We start from the raw sequence: 24,445 nt of genomic DNA, 5'->3' as shown, positions 1-24,445 counted from the left end.
GCTAGAGCAATCCGCTCCACCAGTGTGCAGTCCAGCTCCGGCCAGCGGGGCCAGACCGGACCAGGGGTACTTTGGGGGGTTGGAGAGGGAGCGGGGTTCAGGCCCGAGCCGGATCCGCCGCCTAAGCGGAGTGCCCACCCGGTCCCTCCCCTGTGGTGTTTGGTGGGCGCGGTGAGTCCGCGCCTTTAGGGGGTACTGCCACGCACTGGCTCTGGGGACACTTGTATGTTGAGCCAGGGTGTGCATTTCATTTGTTTATCTAGTATGTGTATTTCTATGTTGGCCTGAGTGGCTCCCAATCAGAGGCAACGAGTGTCAGCTGTCGTTGGTTGTCTCTGATTGGGAGCCATATTTAAACTGTCTGTTTCCCATTTGTGTTTGTGGGATCTTGTTTCAAGTCTGTTTATGTTAGACCGTTGGACGTCACGAGTCGTTTCTTGTTTTGTGTTTAAACTTTAACTAATTAAAGTATGTTTGTTCATCACGCTGCGCCTTGGTCTGTTCCATATGACGATCGTGACAGATCATGTCTTTGTCAGTGGGCAAACGTACAAAATCAGCAGGGGATCAAATACTTTTTTCCCTCACTGTATATCAGTACACTCATAACAACCTAAGCATTACAAAACTTATATTAGATCAAATAAGCCACATGTAGCAAATAAGCCACAACATTTTTTGTTAACCAAATTCGACACTCTCTCATTGACCTCCCTGGAAATATCGTCACCTTGTGGAAAAGACAGAAAGCAAAAACAGCACAAAAACAAGCACAAAAACAGTCAACAACTTCAGGAGTACAGACCCCCAGACCAATCGCCCTTTAGTGACAAAAGTAAGAACTGCTGAAAAATCACAGTCAAAGGAGAATAATTATTAAGGAAAATATATATTTCTTCAAGAAATGTGACACAGTGTGTAAATGATAACACATTAGTGCAGGAAATGAAGAAATTGATTAAAATGCTAGAAGTGAATGCTGGAATTAAACAATTAACTATGCAAATGAGCAAAAGCTGTGTGCTTCAGCCTGGCTGAAATAGAAGCCTGTCTGTAATAAGCGCCTGTTGTGTTCCGTGATTTAAGCAAATAAACTCCCCGGGCTATTAATTTCAGTTTTACAGTAGATAAAACACTATCTCACGCACTGAACAGAAGAGGTAATAGTCTTTAATTGTTTTGTTTACACTCACCAGAACTCCCCATCGTTTTCTACTGTGATGCCAAGCTTATCCCTCTCCATGCTGCCAACCTTTTCCCATTCTGCTGAACTGAAGTGAGAGGGGGGAGGGGCAACAGGAAATAGAGGGAGAATGAGATGAGTTGATGAGGTCACTTGTGCACTGAAGTGTGGAGAGGTTGATCAGTACGTGAGAGGGGAGGATAAAGGCTCAATGTCCTCCACACCTGTCACTCCAGGCTCTGTTCCACTCTGTTTTTCCCCCACGGGTTTCTCATGCGGATCAGGGGGATGGACTTGTTCTGGAAGTAGGCCATCAGATCGTGGCCCAACCGTACCTTCTTCACTGCAGTCACTGAGTAGGCATGGCCCTTCACTAGCCCACACGCCATCCAAGCCTCGCTTTCAGAAGGAGACGCCTAAGAGAGTGACAAACACATAAGTCAGTCACTTCCCACTGGGCACACACTGGTTGAATAAATGTTGTTTCAGCATAATTTGTCAACGATTTGTGACATGAAATCAACGTGGAAAATACATTGGATTTAAAAAAGGTAATTCAACCAGCCTTGTAAACATTGAAATTAGGGTAAAACTTCTACGTAACCTGACTAACTGATTGTTACAGCAATCTAATTTCAACATAATTATCAGAACTATGTATAAGTTAAAATTGCATTGAAAATTCCACATAGAAATGGTTGAAATTATGTTTAATTTTTATTTGATTAGACACATTTAATTTGACCTTGTTTCAATGTTGATAGTAAAATGATATGTTTGAATCAACTTCATTGTTTCAACATCATGCTATCAACCTACAGTGGCTTGCGAAAGTATTCACCCCCCTTGGCATTTTTCTTATTTTGTTGCCTTACAACCTGGAATTAAAATTAATTTTGGGGGGGTTTGTATCATTTGATTTACACAACATGCCTACCACTTTGAAGATGCAAAATATTTTTTATTGTGAAACAAACAAGAAATAAGACAAAAAAACAGAAAACTTGAGCATGCATAACTATTCACCCCCAAAGTCAATACTTTCTAGAGCCACCTTTTGCAGCAATTACAGCTGCAAGTCTCTTGGGGTATGTCTCTATAAGCTTGGCAAATCTAGCCACTGGGATTTTTGCCCATTCTTCAAGACAAAACTGCTCCAGCTCCTTCAAGTTGGATGGGTTCCGCTGGTGTACAGCAGTCTTTAAGTCATACCACAGATTAAAAAATTGGATTGAGGTCTGGGCTTTGACTAGGCCGTTCCAACACATTTAAATGTTTCCCGTTAAACCACTCGACTGTTGCTTTAGCAATATACTTAGGGTCATTGTCCTGCTGGAAGGTGAACCTCCGTCCCAGTCTCAAATCTCTGGAAGACTGAAACAGGTTTCCCTCAAGAATTTCCCTGTATTTAGCGCCATCCATCATTCCTTCAATTCTGATCAGTTTCCCAGTCCCTGCCGATGAAAACCATCCCCACAGCATGATGATGCCACCACCATGCTTCACTGTGGGGATGGTGTTCTCGGGGTGATGAGAGGTATTGGGTTTGGGCCAGACATAACGTTTTCCTTGATGGCCAAAAAGCTCAATTCTAGTCTCATCTGACCAGAGTACCTTCTTCCATATGTTTGCGGAGTCTCCCACATGGCTTTTGGCGAACACCAAAAGTGTTTGCTTATTTTTTTCTTTAAGCAATGGCTTTTTTCTGGCCACACTTCCGTAAAGACCAGCTCTGTGGAGTGTATGGCTTAAAGTGGTCCTATGGACATATACTCCAATCTCCACTGTGGAGCTTTGCAGCTCCTTCAGGGTTATCTTTGGTCTCTTTGTTGCCTCTCTGATTAATGCCCTCCTTGCCTGGTCCTTGAGTTTTAGTGGGCGGCCCCCTCTTGGCAGGTTTGTTGTGGTGCCATTTAATGGTGGATTTAATGGTGCTCCGTGGGATGTTCAAAGTTTCTGATATTTTTTTATAACCCAACCCTGATCTGTACTTCTCCACAACTCTGTCCCTGGCCTGTTTGGAGAGCTCCTTGGTCTTCATGGTGCCACTTGCTTGGTGGTGCTCCCTGCTTAGTGGTGTTGCAGACTCTGGGGCCTTTCAGAACAGGTGTGTATATATACTGAGACCATCTGACAGATCATGTGACACTTAGATTGCACAGGTGGACTTTATTTAACTAATTATGTGACTTCTGAAGGTAATTGGTTGCACCAGATCTTATTTAGGGGCTTCATAGCAAAGGGGGTGAATACATATGCACGCATCCCTTTTCCGTTATTTATTTTGTATAATTCTTTGAAACAAGTTATTTTTTTCATTTCACTTCACCAATTTTGACTATTTTGTGTATGTCCATTACATGAAATCCAAATAAAAATCAATTTAAATTGCAGGATGTAATGCAACAAAATAGGAAAAACGCCAAGGGGGATGAATACTTTTGCAAGGCACTGTAAATAAAGAGGTATATTGAAATAAAATGAGAAGCCACAGTTCAACTATTTCTACTTGAACAGTGACTCCTACTGGTATATGAGGGGTAATGCAGTTAAAGTGAGAACAAGTCTACTATCCAGATGCCTACTTCTATGTACCCTGCTTAGCTTTGGAAACAATCTATGCTCATTTCAGCTGAGCTATCATGTCAATCCATTTAGACATTGATCAGCTTCCATACACTGTAAAAATAAATCTAGTTGTTTCATCTAAATTTTATTAAGTAACTGGTTGCACAGAAATTTTTTGGGGTTTACTCAACCTTTTGGTCAAAGTGTTACCTGAACTTAACATTTTTAGTTGGCCCAAACTTAGCTCCAACATGAGACAACGTAGGCAAAAATTCAGTCAACTTAAAATGACGTGTTTGCTCAAATAGTCTCTTATGTTCATTCAATATAAATTATTATTTTGGCATCTTACCTAAAAAATAGGCTGTGGAACTAGGTACACACACTGCTTTAAAAGCAATGTGTGTACCTTGATCCACAGCCTTTTTTAATAAGATGCCCTATTAATAGTTTATTTGACATACATTGTGCATTTATACAGTAATTCATATTCAACATGTCCTCACCTGGGATTTGAACTCACAACCTCTCTGATTCAGTCGGGTTGGGTTAAATGTGGAAGACACATTTCAGTTAAATGCATTCAGTTGTACAACGGACTAGGTATCACCCTTTCCCTTTCTCTTTCCCTTTCACAGCATTACAATATTTCTGCTATGCCACCATGTCTGTGTCAGTAACTGACTTCACCTGTATTGTTACAATTTGCACTTCAAAGTAAATCTCAGCTCTGTTAAAAGTACCTTCAAGAAAAACACTTTTATTAATCATAGTGATTGAGGAGTAACATTAAAACATAGTAATATGCCACACCAACATTAGACAATTACACAGAAAAACCTAAAATCAGAACGCCATAAATCAAGAGGTTGTGAGTTCAGCTCCCAGGTGAGGACATGATGAATAATAATGCTGTATAAATGAACATGCACAATATAATCATGTTTGTCAAAAATGTAAGTAGAAAATATTGTATATTAAAAGCACTGTGTGTATAACCAGTTGCGCATACTTTTTTTAAAAGTTAAGATGCCCAAATAATGATTTATAGTTGAATGAACATATTAGACAAGTTGAGCAAACACATAATTTTAAATTGACAGAATTTCTTTGCCAACGTTTTCTCAAGTTGGAGCTAAGTTTGGGCCAACAATTTTTTGTTTGTTCAGTTAACAGTAAATTCGGAGTGAGGTTGGGTTTACAAATACTATATTGACATCTGATTTGCCCAACAAAGGACACAATTTTTTCAACTTGTAGCTAGGTATGCAATCATTCATCCATGGTTGATTGGAGCTTTGGAAGTTTAGTAGTAGTTACCATTAGCCCTATAAATAGAATGCCTAATTCATTATATTAATAATACACTTTTTCAGGTAAAGTCAATGTATTTAAGTTGAAGTTTTACCTTAAGTTCAATGTTTACAACGCTGGTTGAAATGAGATGAAAACTGTACTGGTTGATGACATTTTTCAAATCCAATGTATTATCCACGTTGATTCCACATCACAATACGTTGACAATTTACGTTGAAACAACACTGATTTAAATCAGTGTTTGTCCAGTGGGTTGTGTCCCTGTGACAATTACCTGTGACTATATACAGTGTGCTGACCAATTGAAAATGATCAATTGAGAAGACAGACCTTGATGGAGCAGCTGATGATTCCACCCCTGTCGTAGACTTTGAGCAAGTCCTCAAACAGGTTGTCCATTTTCTCCTGGTCTTTGTGGAAAACTTCAGCCTCCAGGTTAATGGCCTCTGCCACGGCTCCACTGAAATCAACAACCGCATCCCCAGTGTTGCCCCCGTCCAGAGACTCATAACAGCCAGAGAGCCTGGAGACAAGAGGAGAGAGAGAAGAGTCAGAAGAGGATACAGAGAGGTCAGAGGGCAAAAAAAGGGAGTTGAAAGGAGGGTTGAGTAATGTTTAGAGTATACTGACTTGGCATAGGCTTTTTCAAGCAGGGCACTCCAGAACTCGTTGTTGAGTTTGGAGTGGCAGTAGATGAGCTCTCCGTTGATGGTGGGCAGGCGGTCATCCACCACCACATCAACCCACTCCCCAAACACCCAGAACTGGAAGTGGAAGATACCAGCATAGTTCTCAGGGTGCTTGGAGTCCCACTCCTGCTCCTTCCAGTCAGGGATGACCTGTCAACACACAGGGCTTCACAGTGAACCACATGTCTAGTCAAATGTTAATAGTTTTCAACTTGGGCGGGAATATTGGCGAGTACTTATTTTCCTTGCCAGGTTCATTTGAATTGAAGGAAAATATGAATGTTGCTGAGGGGTAGTAGGGTAATTTAAGAAGGAAAGATTACACTATTTTCCATTCAATGACAGTAAAAGCCCCTCAGGTGAAAGTTACGTAAACCTTGAGTCAGGTATCAACAGTATGGAATGACATAGATATCCACCCACATACTTCACATTCATTATGTATGTGTTCCTTCCCAAACAGCACCATGTATATACCCATAAAGGGACTAAAGGAAACTGATACACACGGAAATACACATACAGTCCTCTCTTGCGACACTCATCTCAGACTGTGACCAGACAGGAGGAAACCAAACTCACCTTCTGCCAGAGGTCTGGTTTCAGTGCCAAGCAGGAGCATGCCGCCACAAACCAGCAGTTACCCACAAGGCCTTGGTTCAGGTCATGGGAGCTGATGCCCTCCACAAACAGATGAGGCTCATTGCTGATTTCCTGTACCAACGAGAGGATTCAGAAAATGCAATTACTTCTTAGAATGTGCTCAGTGATACATTATGCTTGTAACAATAGTCACAAATCCTTGTCAAATAGTTCTGGCTTAGAGCATGTTTTCGTTTAAAATGAGTTGGAACTCTCTTGAGGTGTTGTACTTTTGTGATAAATAAGAAAATGTATTTTCTCTTCTTGTCACTTGAGCTCTTGAGCAATATGCCATATAAAGCACAGATACAGGAATACATTAAACAGGAATACTTTAACTCTGTCTCCCACATCTGAACAGAATGGCAGTGATACAACACATTGTTATGATGTTTTCATAGTGTGGTGGGAACCAGGTTGAATTTAGTAGATAAGCGATTCTGAGCGCCGCACAGTCGGAGTACCAAGGGATTCCATTATGTCGAGGGAGATTACTGAGGTTGATCTTAGAATGATTGATGGACATGATATACTGACTTGGGGTACAAGGTAATAACATCAAAGAAGGGAGTGCCCATTGAGGGTTGCCAGATGTTCTTGAAGAAACGTGTAATCTAAGCTATATAAGCTGAGATATTTTCTTTGTTCAGTAGTTCGGAATAGCTAGAGGCGAAGCACATGCCTTTTGTTATAACAAACCTGGTACCGACTATTAAACCTTTGTATTAACTTTCCACAGAGTTGTCTAAGTATATTCTTACATCCTTAATTACTTGATACCCGAGAAACTCATCATAACACACATGTTCTGTCATATACTGTATATCTCACACACTATGTAAAGTACACACTTCGAGACCATTTCCAGTAACACCCTCACCCCAATTTCACACCACAGTTTGATGTTTGTCACCACCATGACCATTGTGGATGACATTCACCATGACATACATGGCCCAGGCCAGCGTTGTTGTTCCTTATAGACAACTTTTAACACAATCCTCAGAGACAACCACTCAAAAGGAATTAACCTTTGAAGTACTCCATCACAAAATATTATATGAGCAAAAAACACCTTTCACAATACCTTTATATGGCTAAATATAACACAGTCATATAATGCAAGAGGTCTTGTAAAAGTCTTGTAAAAGCCAGAACATATGAAAATTCAATCATAGACATGTGTCACGCCCTGGCTCTGGGGACTCTCGTATGTTGAGCCAGGGTGTTAGTTTCTATGTTTTGTGTTGTAGGTTGTGGGTCTAGTTTGCATTTCTATGTTGGCCAGGGTGGCTCCCAATCAGAGACGGCTGTAGCTCGTTGTCTCTGATTGGGAGCCATACTTAGGTAGCCGTTAGGCATTCGTTTGGTGTGGTTTCTTGTTCCAGTATAGGTTTGTGCTAGAACCGAGGACGTCACGTTATCGTTTGTTGTTTTTGTTTGTGTGTTCATTCCAAATAAAAATAAGTATGTTCGCAAATAACGCTGTGCATTGGTCCACTGTTTCCAACGATCGTGACAGAAGAAACCACCAAAACTGGACCAAGCAGCGTGTCCAGGAGCCATCACCAGGGGAATCTCTAGCGGATCTCCTTTGCCACCTCGACTGGGTCAAGCCGTGTGAGGAGGAGAGAGGCTGGACTTGGAAGCAGAAGGGCGAAAGTCTGGCGAGAGCTATAGAGGCCTGGCCCACGGGGAGGAGAGACGCCCAGAACATTTTTAGGGGGGGGCTCACGCATTGGACGACGGGGCAGCAGGAGGCCGCCAGGTTACGGGAGTCACTGGTCACCAGGGGGAAGGAGGATGTAGAGGCACGGCGAGAGGTACTGGGGTGTGTTGCCAGTCCGGTCCGGCCTGTTCCTGATCCCCGCGTAGGGCCAGTGGTGCGCTCGTCAGCCGGTCCGGCCCGTTCTTGCTCCCCGCACCAAGCCAGTGGTGCGCTCGTCAGCCCGGTCCGGCCTGTTCCTGCTCCCCGCACCAAGCCAATGGTGCGGCGTCGCCAGCCCGGCCCGGCCTGTTCCTGCTCCCCGCACCAAGCCAATGGTGCGCGTCGCCAGCCCGGCCCGGCCTGTTCCTGCTCCCGCACCAAGCCAATGGTGCGCGTCGCCAGCCCGGCCCGGCCTGTTCCTGCTCCCCGCACCAAGCCTATGGTGCGCGTCGCCAGCCCGGCCCGGCCTGTTCCTGCTCCCCGCACCAAGCCAATGGTGCGCGTCGCCAGCCCGGCCCGGCCTGTTCCTGCTCCCCGCACCAAGCCAATGGTGCGCGTCGTCAGCCCGGTCCGGCCCGTCCCTGCTCCCCGCACCAAGCCTGTGGTGCGCGTCGTCAGTCCGGCACAGCCCGTGCCTGTTCCACCGGTGCCTGGTCCGGCACCGGTCAGCTGCTCCACTCCGGAGCTAGAGCAATCCGCTCCACCAGTGTTCAGTCCAGCTCCGGCCAGCAGGGCCAGACCGGACCAGGGGCGCTTTGGGGGGGTTAGAGAGGGAGTGGGGGTCATACCCGGATCCGGATCCGCCGCCGAGGCGGAGTGCCCACCCGGTCCCTCCCCTGTTGTGTTTGGTTGGCGCGGTCGGAGTCCACGCCTTTGGGGGGGGGAGGGTACTGTCACGCCCTGGCTCTGGGGACTCTCATATGTTGAGCCAGGGTGTTAGTTTCTATGTTTTGTGTTGTAGGTTGTGGGTCTAGTTTGCATTTCTATGTTGGCCAGGGTGGCTCCCAATCAGAGACGGCTGTAGCTCGTTGTCTCTGATTGGGAGCCATACTTAGGTAGCCGTTAGGCATTCGTTTGGTGTGGTTTCTTGTTCCAGTATAGGTTTGTGCTAGAACCGAGGATGTCACGTTATCGTTTGTTGTTTTTGTTCGTGTGTTCATTCCAAATAAAAAGAAGTATGTTCGCAAATAACGCTGCGCATTGGTCCACTGTTTCCAACGATCGTGACAACATGACATCATTGGTTTCAATAATGCACCAGAGGCAGGCCATGATCTGGTCCCAGACAGCAGTCTAGAGCACTCTGATAAGCTTTAATTTGACTAACATCAAACATTAAACTATAAATTGGTGTTTTAAGCAATACAATTTTCCCCAAACTACTAGGAAAAACATTAGCAATACAAATTATTTCAGTGAGCCATTAAAGCTTGTGACATTCTATTTCCTGTTTCATGTTTTTGCATGCAGACTCTGCTTTTGGTATTAAACAAATATACAGTGAGGGAAAAAAGTATTTGATCCCCTGCTGATTTTGTACGTTTGCCCACTGACAAAGAAATTATCTGTCTATAATTTTAATGGTAGGTTTATTTGAACAGTGAGAGACAGAATAACAACAAAGAAATCAAGAAAAACGCATGTCAAAAATGTTATAAATTGATTTGCATTTTAATGAGAGAAATAAGTATTTGACCCCCTCTCAATCAGAAAGTTGTCTGGCTCCCAGGTGTCTTTTATACAGGTAACGAGCTGAGATTAGGAGCACACTCTTAAAGGGAGTGCTCCTAATCTCACCTTGTTACCTGTATAAAAGACACCTGTCCACAGAAGCAATCAATCAATCAGATTCTAAACTCTCCACCATGGCCAAGACCAAAGAGCTCTCCAAGGATGTCAGGGACAAGATTGTAGACCTACACAAGGCTGGAATGGGCTACAAGACCATCGCCAAGCAGCTTGGTGAGAAGGTGACAACAGTTGGTGTGATTATTTGCAAATGGAAGAAACACAAAATAACTGTCAATCTCCCTCGGCCTGGGGCTCCATGCAAGATCTCACCTCGTGGAGTTGCAATGATCATGAGAACAGTGAGGAATCAGCCCAGAACTACATGGGTGTCACGGTTTCGGCCGAGGCTGCCTCTCTTCCTTGCTCGGGCAGGCTTCGGCGGTCGTCGTCTCCGGAGTACTAGCTGCCACCGTTGTATGTTTTCGATGTTTGTTTGGTTTTGTCTTGATGTTTTACACCTGTTATCGTTTAGCGTTAATTATTGTCCTATAAGTTCTCGTTGTGCTTGTTAGGTGTTGTGTGTGATTGCGCGACTGTGGGTTGTTTGTGCTTCGTTGTTTCCTCCTCTGTTTGAGTGAGGGTTCTCGCACATGTTAGTGCGCATTTTGTTTTATGCCTGTGTGCGTATTTTCTCGCCTCCGGGCTTTTTTGGCTCGTGTTCTAAGTGATTGTTCACTAAAGTCTTTTGGACTAAGTTTCTGCGTCCTGCGCCTGATTCCTGCACCACACCCACCTACAGCACCCACTGACAGAATCACACACCCAAGATGGAATCAGCAGGAGCCGCAGCAGCACCTGAGTCTCTGGAGGAGCGGGTCCGCGAGCAGAACGACCAGATCCTACGTATCGGAACCGCCCTTCAGGACGTGATCAACACGATTCAACGCTGGGAGACCAGAGGTACACCCACCCCTCCACCTTCCGTGCCATCACCATCAGCCAGTCAGCCCATTCAAGCTCCGGAACCCAGGGGAATTCGGCTCTCGCTCCCGAGGGCATATGATGGGACCGCTGCCGGGTGTCAGGGCTTCCTTCTACAGGTGGAGCTATACCTGGCCACCGTACACCCGGCGCCCTCGGGACACGAGAGCGTGTCCGCCCTCATCTCCTGTCTCACCGGCAAGGCGTTGGAATGGGCCAACGCCAAGTGGAGGAGAATAGACGCCTCCACTATCACCTACTCAGAGTTCTCCTGCCGCTTCAGGGCTGTGTTTGACCATCCACCTGAGGGGAAGGCGGCGGGAGAGCGGCTATTCCACCTCCGGCAGGGGAGGAGGAGCGCCCAGGAGTTCGCTTTAGAATTCCGAACTCTAGCAGCAGATGCAGGGTGGAATGAGCGGGCCCTCATCGATCACTACCGCTGTAGTCTACGAGAGGACGTCCGTCGGGAGCTGGCCTGCAGGGATACCAGCCTCACTTTCGATCAGTTAGTGGACATGTCCATCAGGCTGGACACCCTGCTGGCTACCCGCGGACGTTCCGAGGAGGGTCCGTCCATTCCATCCTCCAGCACCTCCGAGCCGAGCCCTATGGAGCTCGGGGGTGCTGGCGCTAGAGAGAGGAGGGGTCGGAGCACGAGGGGGGCCGTCCCCTGCACCAACTGTGGCCGTGGAGGACACACCGCGGCTAGGTGCTGGGGAGGGTCTCCTAGGGGAGAAGACGGCAGGCTCCGCACTGGGGAGTCCTTCCAGGTAAGTAGGCGCCCCACTTACCCAGAGCTCTCTGTTGCGCACTTCTGTATACCTGTGCTATTTCCACAGGTTGCACCTCATTCCCAGCATAAGGCGCTAGTAGATTCAGGCGCGGCTGGGAATTTTGTTGATAGAAAATTTTGTTTAGAATTAGGGATTCCCCTTCTTCCTGTTGACGTCCCATTCCCCGTTCATGCCCTAGATAGCCGTCCGTTGGGATCGGGCTTGATCAGGGAAGTCACAGCACCACTTAGGATGTGTACGCAGGGGGGTCATGAGGAGATTATCCAACTATATCTGATCGACTCGCCTGCGTATCCGGTGGTGCTGGGAATGCCCTGGTTGAGTATCCATAATCCATCTATTTCGTGGCAGGAGAGGGCTCTGATGGAGTGGTCTGCCCAGTGTGTGGGGCGATGTTTAGGTGTTTCCGTGGGGGCTACCTCGGTGGAGAGTCCAAACCAGGTGCCCGCATTGCACATTCCCCCCGAGTATGAGGATTTGGCTGTTGTGTTCAGTAAGTCGAGGGCGACGCAGTTACCTCCTCATAGGCAGGGAGATTGTGCGATAGACCTCCAGGCAGGAGCTGCGCTCCCACGGAGCCATGTGTATCCTCTGTCTCAAGAGGAGAAGAGAGCTATGGAGACTTACATAGACAAATCTCTGAGACAAGGATACATACGGCCATCCACTTCCCCTGCGTCCTCGAGTTTATTTTTTGTGAAGAAGAAGGATGGAGGGTTACGCCCGTGCATTGATTACCGTAGTCTCAATCAGATCACGGTGAAGTACAGTTATCCACTTCCTCTGATTGCGACCATGACGGAGTCATTGCACGGGGCGCGTTTCTTCACAAAATTAGATCTCAGGAGCGCTTACAACTTGGTACGCATTAGAGGGGGCGATGAATGGAAGACAGCGTTTAGTACCACCTCGGGTCATTACGAGGATCTTGTCATGCCATACGGGTTGATGAACGCTCCTTCAGTTTTCCAATCATTCGTGGATGAGATCTTCAGGGACATGCAGGGGCAGGGGGTGGTCGTGTACATAGATGACATTCTTGTGTACTCGTCTACCCGAGTCGAGCATGTGGCCCTGGTGCGCCGAGTGTTGAGGAGGCTGTTGGAGCACGACCTGTATGTCAAGGCAGAGAAATGTCTGTTCTTCCAGGAGTCGATCTCCTTTTTGGGTTATCAGTTGTCTGCGTCAGGGGTGAAGATGGAAGTTGACCGGGTGTCAGCCGTGCGTAATTGGCAGACTCCAACCACTGTTAAAGAAGGTGCAGCAGTTTTGGGGGTTTGCAAATTACTACCGGAGGTTTATCCGGGGGTTTTGGACAGGTGGCAGCTCCCCATAACGTCTCTTTTGAAGGGGGGTCGGTGCGTTTGCAGTGGTCAGCCGAGGCGGACAGGGCTTTTGGGAGACTGAAGGACCTGTTTACTTCGGCTCCGGTGCTGGCGCATCCGGATCCCGCTTTTACCATTTCAGGTAGAGGTGGACGCGTCAGAGGCCGGGTATAGGGGCCGTGCTTTCGCATCGGTCCGGCACGCCACCTAAACTCCGCCCCTGTGCTTTTTATTCCAAAAGCTCAGTCCGGCGGAGCGGAAATTATGACGTAGGGGACAGGGAGCTGTTAGCCGTGGTACAGGCCCTAAAGGTGTGGAGGCATTGGCTTGAGGGGGCTCAACACCCTTTTCTCATTTTGACTGACCACCGTAACCTGGAGTACGTCCGGGCAGCTAGGAGACTGAACCCTCGCCAGGCGCGGTGGAACATGTTTTTGGCCCGGTTCGTATTTAAGATCACGTACATCCCTGGGTCACAGAACGGTAAGGCAGACGCACTGTCTCGGCGGTATGACACGGAGGAGAGGTCCGTGGAGCCCACTCCCCATACTGCCGGAGTCTTGTCTGGTGGCACCGGTAGTGTGGGAGGTCGATGCTGAAATCGAGCGGGCGTTGCGCACCGACCCTAGTCCTCCTCAATGCCCGGAGGGTCGGACGTACGTCCCGCTCGAGGTTCGGGATCGATTGATATATTGGGCTCACACGTCACCCTCCTCTGGACATCCTGGTATTGGCCGGACAGTGCACTGCCTTAGTGCTAAGTACTGGTGGCCCACGTTAGCCAGGGATGTGAGGGTTTATGTCTCCTCCTGCTCGGTGTGCGCCCAGTGTAAGGCGCCTAGACATCTGCCTAGGGGTAAGTTACAACCCCTGCCCGTTCCACAACGACCATGGTCTCACCTCTCGGTGGAATTCATCACTGACCTTCCCCCCTCGCAGGGGAATACTACTATACTGGTCGTTGTGGACCGGTTCTCTAAGGCCTGTCGTTTGCTCCCTATGCCGGGGCCTTCCTACTGCCCTACAGACTGCCGAAGCTCTATTCACCCACGTTTTCCGGCACTACGGGTACCCGAGGATATTGTGTCTGATCGAGGTCCCCAGTTCACCTCCAGAGTCTGGAGAGCATTTATGGAGCGTTTGGGGTCTCGGTGAGCCTTACCTCGGGGTTACCATCCAGAGAGTAATGGGCAGGTGGAACGCGTGAACCAGGATGTGGGTAGGTTTCTTAGATCATACTGCCAGGGCCGGCCGGAGGAGTGGGCACGGTATGTTCCCTGGGCAGAAATGGCCCAGAATTCCCTACGCCACTCCTCAACTAACCTAACCCCTTTCCAATGTGTGTTAGGTTACCAGCCGGTTCTGGCACCATGGCAGCAGAGCCAGATCGAGGCTCCTGCGGTGGATGAGTGGGTGCGGCGCTCGGAGGAGACGTGGAACGCTGCACACGTCCACCTGCAGCGGGCCATCCGTCATCAGAAGGCGGGCGCCGATCTCCACCGCAGTGAGGGGCCGGTGTACGCACCTGGTGATCAATTCTGGCTCTCTACCAGAAACCTGCCCCTCCGCTGCCCTGCCGGAAGCTGGGTCGGCGGTTTGTGGGGCCGTTTAAAGTCCTGAGAAGATTGAACGAGGTGTGTTACAGATTACAACTGCCTAGTGACTATCGTATTAACCCCTCGTTCCATGTGTCTCTTCTCAGGCCGGTGGTAGCTGGTCCACTCCAGGAAGATGAGATCAGAGAGACTCCTCCGCCCCCATTGGACATCGAGGGGCACCGGCGTACACCGTGCGGTCCATCTTGGATTCGAGACGTCGGATGGGGGTCTCCAATATCTCGTGGAGTGGGAGGGGTACGCCCGGAGGAACGGTGCTGGGTGCCGAGGAGAGACATTTTGGACCCGTCTCTCCTGACAGAATTCCACCGTAGTCACCCGACGCGCCCTGCTCCGCATCCTCCTGGTCGTCCCCGAGGCCGGGGTCGGCGCACGGCTGGAGCCGCGCGTCAAGGGGGTGGGTACTGTCACGGTTTCGGCCGAGGCTGCCTCTCTTCCTTGCTCGGGCAGGCTTCGACGGTCGTCGTCTCCGGAGTACTAGCTGCCACCGTTGTATGTTTCAATGTTCGTTTGGTTTTGTCTTGATGTTGTACACCTGTTATCGTTTAGCGTTAATTATTGTCCTATAAGTTCTCGTTGTGCTTGTCAGGTGTTGTGTGTGATTGCGCGACTGTTGGTTGTTTGTGCTTCGTTGTTTCCTCCTCTGTTTGAGTGAGGGTTCTCGCACATGTTAGTGCGCATTTTGTTTTACGCCTGTGTGCATATTTTCTCGCCTCCGGGCTTTTTTGGCTCGTGTTCTAAGTGATTGTTCACTAAAGTCTTTTGGACTAAGTTTCTGCGTCCTGCGCCTGATTCCTGCACCACACCCACCTACAGCACCCACTGACAACGGGAGGATCTTGTCAATGATCTCAAGGCAGCTGGGACCATAGTCACCAAGAAAACAATTGGTAACACACTACGCCGTGAAGGACTGAAATCCTGCAGCGCCCGCAAGGTCCCCCTGCTCAAGAAAGCACATATACAGGCCCGTCTGAAGTTTGCCAATGAACATCTGAATGATTCAAAGGAGAACTGGGTGAAAGTGTTGTGGTCAGATGAGACCAAAATCGAGCTCTTTGGCATCAACTCAACTCGCCGTGTTTGGAGGAGGAGGAATGCTGCCTATGACCCCAAGAACACCATCCCCACCGTCAAACATGGAGGTGGAAACATTATGCTTTGGGGGTGTTTTTCTGCTAAGCGGACAGGACAACTTCACCGCATCAAAGGGACGATGGACGGGGCCATGTATCGTCAAATCTTGGGTGATTTTCCCTCAGCCAGGGCATTGAAAATGGGTCGTGGATGGGTATTCCAGCATGACAATGACCCAAAACACACGGCCAAGGCAACAAAGGAGTGGCTCAAGAAGAAGCACATTAAGGTCCTGGAGTGGCCTAGCCAGTCTCCAGACCTTAATCCCACAGAAAATCTGTGGAGGGAGCTGAAGGTTCGAGTTGCCAAATGTCAGCCTCGAAACCTTAATGACTTGGTCTGCAAAGAGGAGTGGGACAAAATCCCTCCTGAGATGTGTGCAAATCTGGTGGCCAACTACAAGAAACGTCTGACCTCTGTGATTGCCAACAAGGGTTTTGCCACCAAGTACTAAGTCATGTTTTGCAGAGGGGTCAAATACTTATTTCCCTCATTAAAATGCAAATCAATTTATAACATCTTTGACATGCGTTTTTCTAGATTTTTTTGTTGTTATTCTGTCTCTCACTGTTCAAATAAACCTACCATTAAAATTATAGACTAATCATGTCTTTGTCAGTGGACAAACTTACAAAATCAGCAAGGGATCAAATACTTTTTTCCCTCACTGTAAAAAAATAAAGCACAAAAGTGTATTTTTCTCTTTGTCAAATCTGCCTGAAATAAAGATGACTGCTCAGGTGAATCAAAAATCAAATAGAAAAGTTTAGAATGAGTCAAGTGCTCTGTTTAGTGGTCTCAGTCACTCACCCTTGGTCTCTTCCACTCCACGATACCAGGAGGTGGTTTCCTGTAAAACAGGGATGCATTGGTAACTGGAAACTCTGGATCCTCAAACAGTTTCTTGTCCTCCAGACATTCCTTCTTCAGGTCAGAGTAATGCTGGTTCTTGTATGAAGTGGCCGTGGAGAACATGGTTCAGACGCTGCAACCTCCAAACTGCAAACTGACCACAGAAGAAGACTTAATGTTACTTTATAGGCAGACTATCTGGAAAGTCCTTGTCAGCTGAGGGTCTATCATTGTTCACCTTTGACTCTGGGTGTCTGGACAGTGAGCTCAGCATACCGTACACTAATACACCCAATAAATCTCAGAGTAGCTCTTTCTTGGGAAATGTTGTAATGGCATTTTTCCTCTGAATCATCGTAGTTTGGATATAGTCTCAAAGGCAAACTCCCACAGGGGAATAAACTGCTCTTAGGATAAATACATCCAATACCCAATATGCTAACTATTGTGCATATTTTAATAAATGGAAGTAGAAACAGTCTTCTACAAACAAAATCTACAAACAAATACTCTACATCACTTTCAAAGTTATGGTCAACCATGGATTTTACTGTACCTTTGACACAAAACTGCGGTAACACTTTATTTTAAGGGTCTGTAAAAAAATGTATAAGGAATTTATTTACATTTACATTTACGTCATTTAGCAGACGCTCTTATCCAGAGCAACTTACAAATGTATAAACCATTTATAAGGTATTTACAAACAGTTCACCATTTATTAATCATTACTCCCAGATTTGTAATGGTTAGTAAGCTGCATATACATACAAATGTATATATATTTCCTTAAATATCCTGTGTTGTGTGCTTATTCTTTTACCAGGTACTGCTGGAATGTCTACCAATGGCATGCCCACCTTTTTGTGAGAAATTACACTGGTCACTCAAAACATTTATAAAGTATTTAAAAAGCATAAATAGCGCTGACTTTAGATTAGGGGCTGCAAAAATGTTTTACTAATGATTAGTAAATGGTTTGTGGGAGTAATGATTAATATATGGTGAACACACACTTTATAAATGCCTTGTAAATTATTTATTATGGACCCTTAAAATAAAGTATTACCAAAACAGCAAAAGGCTAACCTTTTACTGGTTTTGTGATGGAAACATCCCATGTGTGCCAAGTTTTTAGATGAAAACCATATTGTTCAAAACATCTTCTGCCCTTTGGGAATATTATGATATTCTAACTCTATGACTGGTACAGTGCACTTTACCCTATCACCCCTGACCCCTGGCCCCAGAGGTCAAGCTCTTTATAAACAAGATTAGATCTGATATTTTGTCTGTCTGTCACTGCAGTCATGTCCTTTTGCTGTCTGCCATGAATAACACAGACACAAATAATAAAATTCCAAAGGAATTCCATTTTGTGGCCACCGGAGAGCAATCAAGCTCTAAACTCCCAGTGAGCTGTCGGTAATGACATGTTTCCCAAAAACATTACACACTTTAGAAAATCCCTCTCAGAGTGAAGCCCATTAGGAACACAGTGAGAGGCAGTTCAACACACTGATACCTTCAGTTTTCAGTCAGAATATTAAGCAGAAAAGCATCCACATCCAATGCGCTAGAATAATTAGTGGAATAAATTAGAATATTTGTATATTACTCTGTCCTTCTCTGTCATGCCCTGGCTCTGGGGACTCTTATATGTTGAGCCAGGGTGTGGATTTTCTATGTGTGATTTTCTATGTTGTGTTCTAGTTCGTGTTTTCTATGTTGGCCAGGTGGTTCCCAATCAGAGGCAGCTGATTTCGTTGTCTCTGATTGGGAACCATACTTAGGCAGCCTGTTGGCACTAGTTATTTGTGGGATCTTGTTCTGTATAGGTTTGTGTTGGTGAACCTGTAGACTTCACGTATCGTTTTGTTGTTTTGTTATTTGTGTAAAGTACTCATTAAAAGATGTACGCCTATCACGCTGCGCCTTGGTCTTCATCTAATAACGATTGTGACATTCTCTCTCTCCTTCCTTCACACACAGAACAACCACATTGTATATTGATTGTATGTATTTTCCTCAAACTAAGACTAAGAAAGCAAAGAGATACTTAAATATATGCAGGTGGTTTATTGTATTATTTATATTATAAATGTTTATTGTCAAGAATCTTGCCCTGGAGGCAGAACAGAGAAATTTCTGCTAGATGGGCCAGCTGCAAAGTCAAGATTGTCTATACAGTAAAAATTCATGAAAACAAAAATTAGCTTTTTGGTCTTAAGGTTAGGCATTAGGGTTAGCCGTGTAGTTAATGTTAGGGTTAGGTTTAAAGTCAGATTTTATGACTTTGTGGCTGTGCCAGCTAGTGACCATGAACTCTGCAGAGCTGCCTCCAGGGCAAGACGCATGACAATAAATGCCAACCTGCTAAATGAATAATAATATATGCTTTTATCCAAAGCGACTAACAGTCATGCTGCATATATTTTATGTATGGGTAGTCCTATACCAAACATTCCCAATTTAAGTATCTTTAAAAGAAAACTCAGCAAAACTGTCTACTATACTTCACTCATAGAAATTGGTGGCATCCCTGTGGAACGTTTCCGACACCTTGTAGAATGCCCCGAAGAATCCAGTCTGATCCGGTACTACATGGGTCTACCAAATAAACTGGCCAGTGAGTGTATGGCTGGCTGGCTAGTGGCTTGTTGTGTGGATATTGTATATGGTGGTTAGCTAGAGTCAATACTACCTGTATTCAGTGCTTACTTTGTAAATCGGGAGGTGCTGGAACAAAAAGTGAGCGCGAGAAGGGGGTGACCTGGGGAGGTCTGAAGTACCGGAACTCATGAGATTTTTAAAAACATTTATAATAAAGCACTGTATGCATATCATTGCATTTGCGTAGTGGCAAAGAGCAGTAGAGTAGAGGCACTTACCAGGGCTGTGCACAGACCTTTTGGGGGACAAGTTGTCTACAAAAACAAAAAGTACACCATAAAAAAGATATCCCTGCCACCGGGGACACAGATTCTTTGCGCAAGTATTACAATAAGAGGGAAAGCAGCACAATCTGATGAGTAAAGTATTTTGCTAAAGTATTTTGAACTGTAAGAAATTCTGCACTTACTAACAATGACCAACACAATTCTAGTCAAAATAGAAGATATTTAAGGAATACTGTAGCCTACCGTTACTATATCGAACCCAACTCCATTTGTTGCCACTATCATTTATCCCAGTGCTTTTAAAACTTTTTGATCTGTGACCCTCAAAAAGTAGTGGTACAAAACTTGCGACCTCCAGGCACGCACATGCACGTGTGGACACGCACAATTGCTGCGCGAATGTAGCCTGTCATTACAGCCATAAATGGTGATGCATTTACAAAACGCAAAACGAAATAAACTGCGTTTTACACCTGCATTTGGAGCTGAAAGTCCTTTATTTTAGCAGCCAATATCAACTGGGGACATATCATGTCACTTCTCTGGAGTCCAGGGGCCTCATTTATCAATATTGTGTAGAAACTATTCTAAAATACTGCTTACAAATGGAATTTAGAATGTTCGTATGCATAGAAAAGGTGTGATGTATCAAATAATCCTACGACCGTAATAAGCACACTAGTAGGAGATAACCATTGATAAATACCAATTGGTGGTCCTCTGTAGCTCAGCTGGTAGAGCACGGCGCTTGTAACGCCAAGGTAGTGGGTTCGATCCCCGGGACCACCCATACACAAAAATGTATGCACGCATGACTGTAAGTCGCGTTGGATAAAAGCGTCTGCTAAATGGCATATTATTCTCAGCCTCAGTGCTCGTGCACGATCTTGGCTATTTGCATTTCGAAACGCCCCTAATTAACCAAATATGGTTAAAATCATCCCTTTCAAACCCGTGGGGATTATACAACACCGTATCATGGAATACAATGGCGCAACCAAAAAAAGCTAAGACATTTTTTTATTTCCTAGACTGAAATAGAGGTGCTAGTGTCAGAGATTGAGAACAACCAAAAGGTTTTATTTTGCTCGCTCAGTTGTGGTTTGACCAATAAAAATAAAAACATAGCTAGAAAAGAGAGGATCATTAGGACAATTCAAGTTGCTTTAGCAATGGCAAATATACTTCAAATGAGTAGGCAACGCTCACCAATAAGCCATCCATCCTCACAGATCCCTCCTGTTGGCGTATAGGCCAGCATGCTGTTCTGCAGAATGAAAGAGTCATGCGTTCCACCTGGCCACCTTGCCATCACATTCAAGCAGCGTCTTTTGCGCATCACATAACCTATCACCTGCACATAAAGAGTGGAAGCCTTCTCTGTTCACATAGTTGAAATCATTTTGTGATGGTGATTTTATGGCGATGTGGGTGCCATCTATTGCTTTGTTTGTATTTGGGAACCCATTGATGGCATCATGGCAAAGAAACCCCTCTTGAAAATGGAAATCGTGTGTGTTACTGTTCGTTTTGCTGATGATTGCATCCAAAACATTGGCTCATCGAGGGCTGTGAGATGCCGATCCGCAAGCTCCCTCTAAAAAGGGCCCGTTTTCAAAAACCGGAGGGAGGATAGCACTTGGATGTGCACTGGAATGGCATGTATTTGCCTTTTTATAGTAGTTCATAAATCATTCGCAAAAATCCTTTAGGATTGGTTTGGGAAACGAAATCTGATGAGCCAATCTGTACTTCAGAAAAAGTCCCACCTGTCTCTAAAAACGCGCTCTCTGCGAATGCAGCATGTGCCAAATCTTCAAAAAAGCGTGTGCCAAATTAAATATCTCTCATTCGATTTCCCATTATCTTAGTGTTTTATAGTATTTCAACAATGGTTTCACTTTCACATGTACCTCTAATTTAACAAATTACTGTACTTTATGTTGATTATTATTGTAACAAATACACTGATGTGGTCCAATTATAGCATGTCAAGAGATGTTGCATGAATTCACAATGGAAATACAATGAAATCCAAAAGTTTTTAAATTATTATTCTCACAATTTCACACGTTATCAACATATATTTTCCCCATTCAATGCTTGACAAGCAGTTCCCTTATTCCACCACTTGGCAGTGTGCCTACGCATGGTCATGGCTGTGCATACATTTACACACACTCTCAAGCAAACGTTCATATTGATAAATCTCACACTTTGTGTGCAAATGATCCCATGCATGGTTTACGCACAGATTTGTGCCTAGTCATGATTGATGTATCAGCCATGCATACATCAATCAAAAAAATGTTTTAACTGTCCCACACAACATACAGTGCCTTGCAAAAGTATTCATCCCCCTTGGCGTCTTTCCTATTATGTTGCATTACAACCTGGAATTTAAAATTATTTTTATTTGGATTCCATGTAATGGACATACACAAAATAGTCCAAATTGGTGAAGTGGAATGAAAAAAATAACTTGTTAAAAACAATTCTACAAAATAAATAACGGAAAAGTGGTGAGTGCATATGTATTCACACCCTTTGCTATGAAGCCCCTAAATAAGATCTGGTGCAACCAATTACCTTCAGAAGTCACATAATTAGTTAAATAAAGTCCACCTGTGCAATCTAAGTGTCACATGATCTGTCACATGATCTCAGTATATATACACCTGTTCTGAAAGACCCCAGAGTATGCAACACCACTAAGCAAGGGGCACCTCCAAGCAAGTGGCACCATGAAGACCAAGGAGCTCTCCAAACAGGTCAGGGACAAAGTTGTGGAGAAGTACAGATCAGGGTTGGGTTATAAAAAAATTGCAGACACTTTGAACATCCCACGGAGCACCATTAAATCCATTATTAAAACATTGAAAGAATATGGCACCACAACAAACCTGCCAAGAGAGGGCCGCCCACCAAAACTCACGGACCAGGCAAGGAGGGCATTAATCAGAGAGGCAACAAAGAGACCAAAGTTAACCCTAAAGGAGCTGCAAAGCTCCACAGCAGAGATTGGAGTATCTGTCCATAGGACCACTTTAAGCCATACACTCCACAGAGCTGGGCTTTACGGAAGAGTGGCCAGAAAAAGACATTGCTTAAAGAAAAAAATAAGCAAACACGTTTGGTGTTCGCCAAAAGGCATGTGGGAGACTCCTCAAACATATGGAAGAAGGTACTTTGGTCAGATGAGACAAAAATTGAGCTTTTTGGCCATCAAGGAAAATGCTATGTCTGGTGCAAACCCAACACCTCTCATCACCCCGAGAACACCATCCCTACAGTGAAGCATGGTGGTGGCAGCATCATGCTGTAGGGATGTTTTTTCATCGGCAGGGATTGGGAAGCTGTTCAGAATTGAAGGAATGATGGATGGCGCTAAATACAGGGAAATTCTTGAGGGAAACCTGTTTCTGTCTTCCAGAGATTTGAGACTGGGATGGAGGTTCACCTTCCAGCAGGACAATGACCCTAAGCGTACTGCTAAAGCAACACTTGAGTGATTTAAGGGGAAATGTATTGGAATGGCCTAGTCAAAGCCCAGACCTCAATCGAATTGAGAACCTGTGGTATGACTTAAAGATTGCTGTACACCAGCGGAACCCATCCAACTTGAAGGAGCTGGAGCAGTTTTGCCTTGAAGAATGGGCAAAAATCTCAGTGGCTAGATGTGCCAAGCTTATAAAGACATACCCCAAGAGACTTGCAGCTGTAATTGCTGAAAAAGGTGGCTCTACAAAGTATTGACTTTGGGGGTGAATAGTTGTGCATGCTCAAGTTTTCTGTATTTTTGTCTTATTTCTTGTTTGTTTCACGATAAAAAATATTTTGCATCTTCAAAGTGGTAGGCATGTTGTGTAAATTAATTGATACAACCCCCCCCCCAAAATCCATTTTAATTCCAGGTTGTAAGGCAACAAAATAGGATAAATGCCAATGGGGGTGAATACTTTTGCAAGGCACTGTATGTTGCGTGCGACAGTTTAAAAGTTTGGAGATGTTGGAACTTGGCCATGATAGTTCCTAAAAGAAAGCTCAATGACAAATTTGATCACATTTCTGTAGAGGTGTGGGCAGAATGTTGCAGTGACTTTTCCAAACTAAAAATGCATGCCGCCTAGCTAGTGTCAAATACTGACCGTGCAAGATTGATTGTCCTTTTGAACAATTTCTAAGTCAATGCTACAGCCTGGGGCCTCCCGAGCGGCGTAGCTGTCTAAGGCCACTGCATCGCAGTGTTGCAGGGTCACTACAACCTGGGGTTTGAACCCGGCTGTGTCAAACCGGCCGTGACCGGGAGTCCCATATGGCAGCGCACAATTGGCCCAGTGTTGTCCGGGTTAGGGAGGGTTTGACCGGGGGGCTTTACTTGGCTAATTTGCACTCCTTGTGGCGGGCCAGGCACCTGCAAGCTGACGACGGTCATCAGATGAACGGTAAGTGGGTGGGTGCAGTGGTGGAAAAAGTACTCAATTATCATACTTGAGTAAAAGTAAAGATACCTTAATAGAAAATGACTACTTGAGTAAAAGTCTAAAAGTATTTGCTTTTAAATATACTTAAATATCAAAAGTAAATGGAATTGCTCAAATGTACTTAAGTATCAAAAGTAAAAGTAAAAGTATAAATCCTTTCAAATTTCTTATATTAAGCAACCCAGATGGCACAATTTTCTGATAAAAAAATAATTGAAGGATAGCCAGGGGCACACTCCAACACTCAGACATAATTTACAAATGAAGCATTTGTTTATAGTGAGTCCGCCAGATCAGAGGCAGTAGGGATGACCAGGGATGTTCTCTTGATAAGTGTGTGAATTGGACCATTTTCCTGTCAAAATGTAATTTGTACTTTTGGGTGTCAGGGAAAATGTATGGAGTAAAAAGTACAATATTTTCTTTAGGAATGTAGTGAAGTAAAGTACAGATACCCCAAAAAACTACTTAAGTCCTTTAAAGTATTTTTACTTAAGTACTTTACACTACTGAGTGGG

The 24,445-nt window shown here is 45.2% G+C and overlaps 1 protein-coding gene across 1 annotated transcript; it reads right to left on the bottom strand.

The window, feature by feature from the left end:
* Window positions 1–1,446: 1,446 nt before the first annotated feature.
* On the bottom strand, window positions 1,447–19,471 carry LOC123492193 (calpain-5-like; the record flags this gene model as incomplete). Its single annotated transcript, XM_045224485.1, has 6 exons — window positions 19,435–19,471; window positions 16,502–16,697; window positions 6,340–6,471; window positions 5,699–5,907; window positions 5,399–5,591; window positions 1,447–1,599 (listed from the first exon to the last, which is right to left on the bottom strand). Coding segments are annotated over exons 2-6 (852 nt in total), but the record flags the coding sequence as incomplete, so codon positions are not given.
* Window positions 19,472–24,445: the final 4,974 nt, after the last annotated feature.

This window comes from Coregonus clupeaformis, chromosome 13, assembly GCF_020615455.1.
Source record: "Coregonus clupeaformis isolate EN_2021a chromosome 13, ASM2061545v1, whole genome shotgun sequence".
Classification (NCBI taxonomy): Eukaryota; Metazoa; Chordata; class Actinopteri; order Salmoniformes; family Salmonidae; genus Coregonus; species Coregonus clupeaformis.
This window is presented reverse-complemented; position numbering and strand designations above follow the sequence as displayed.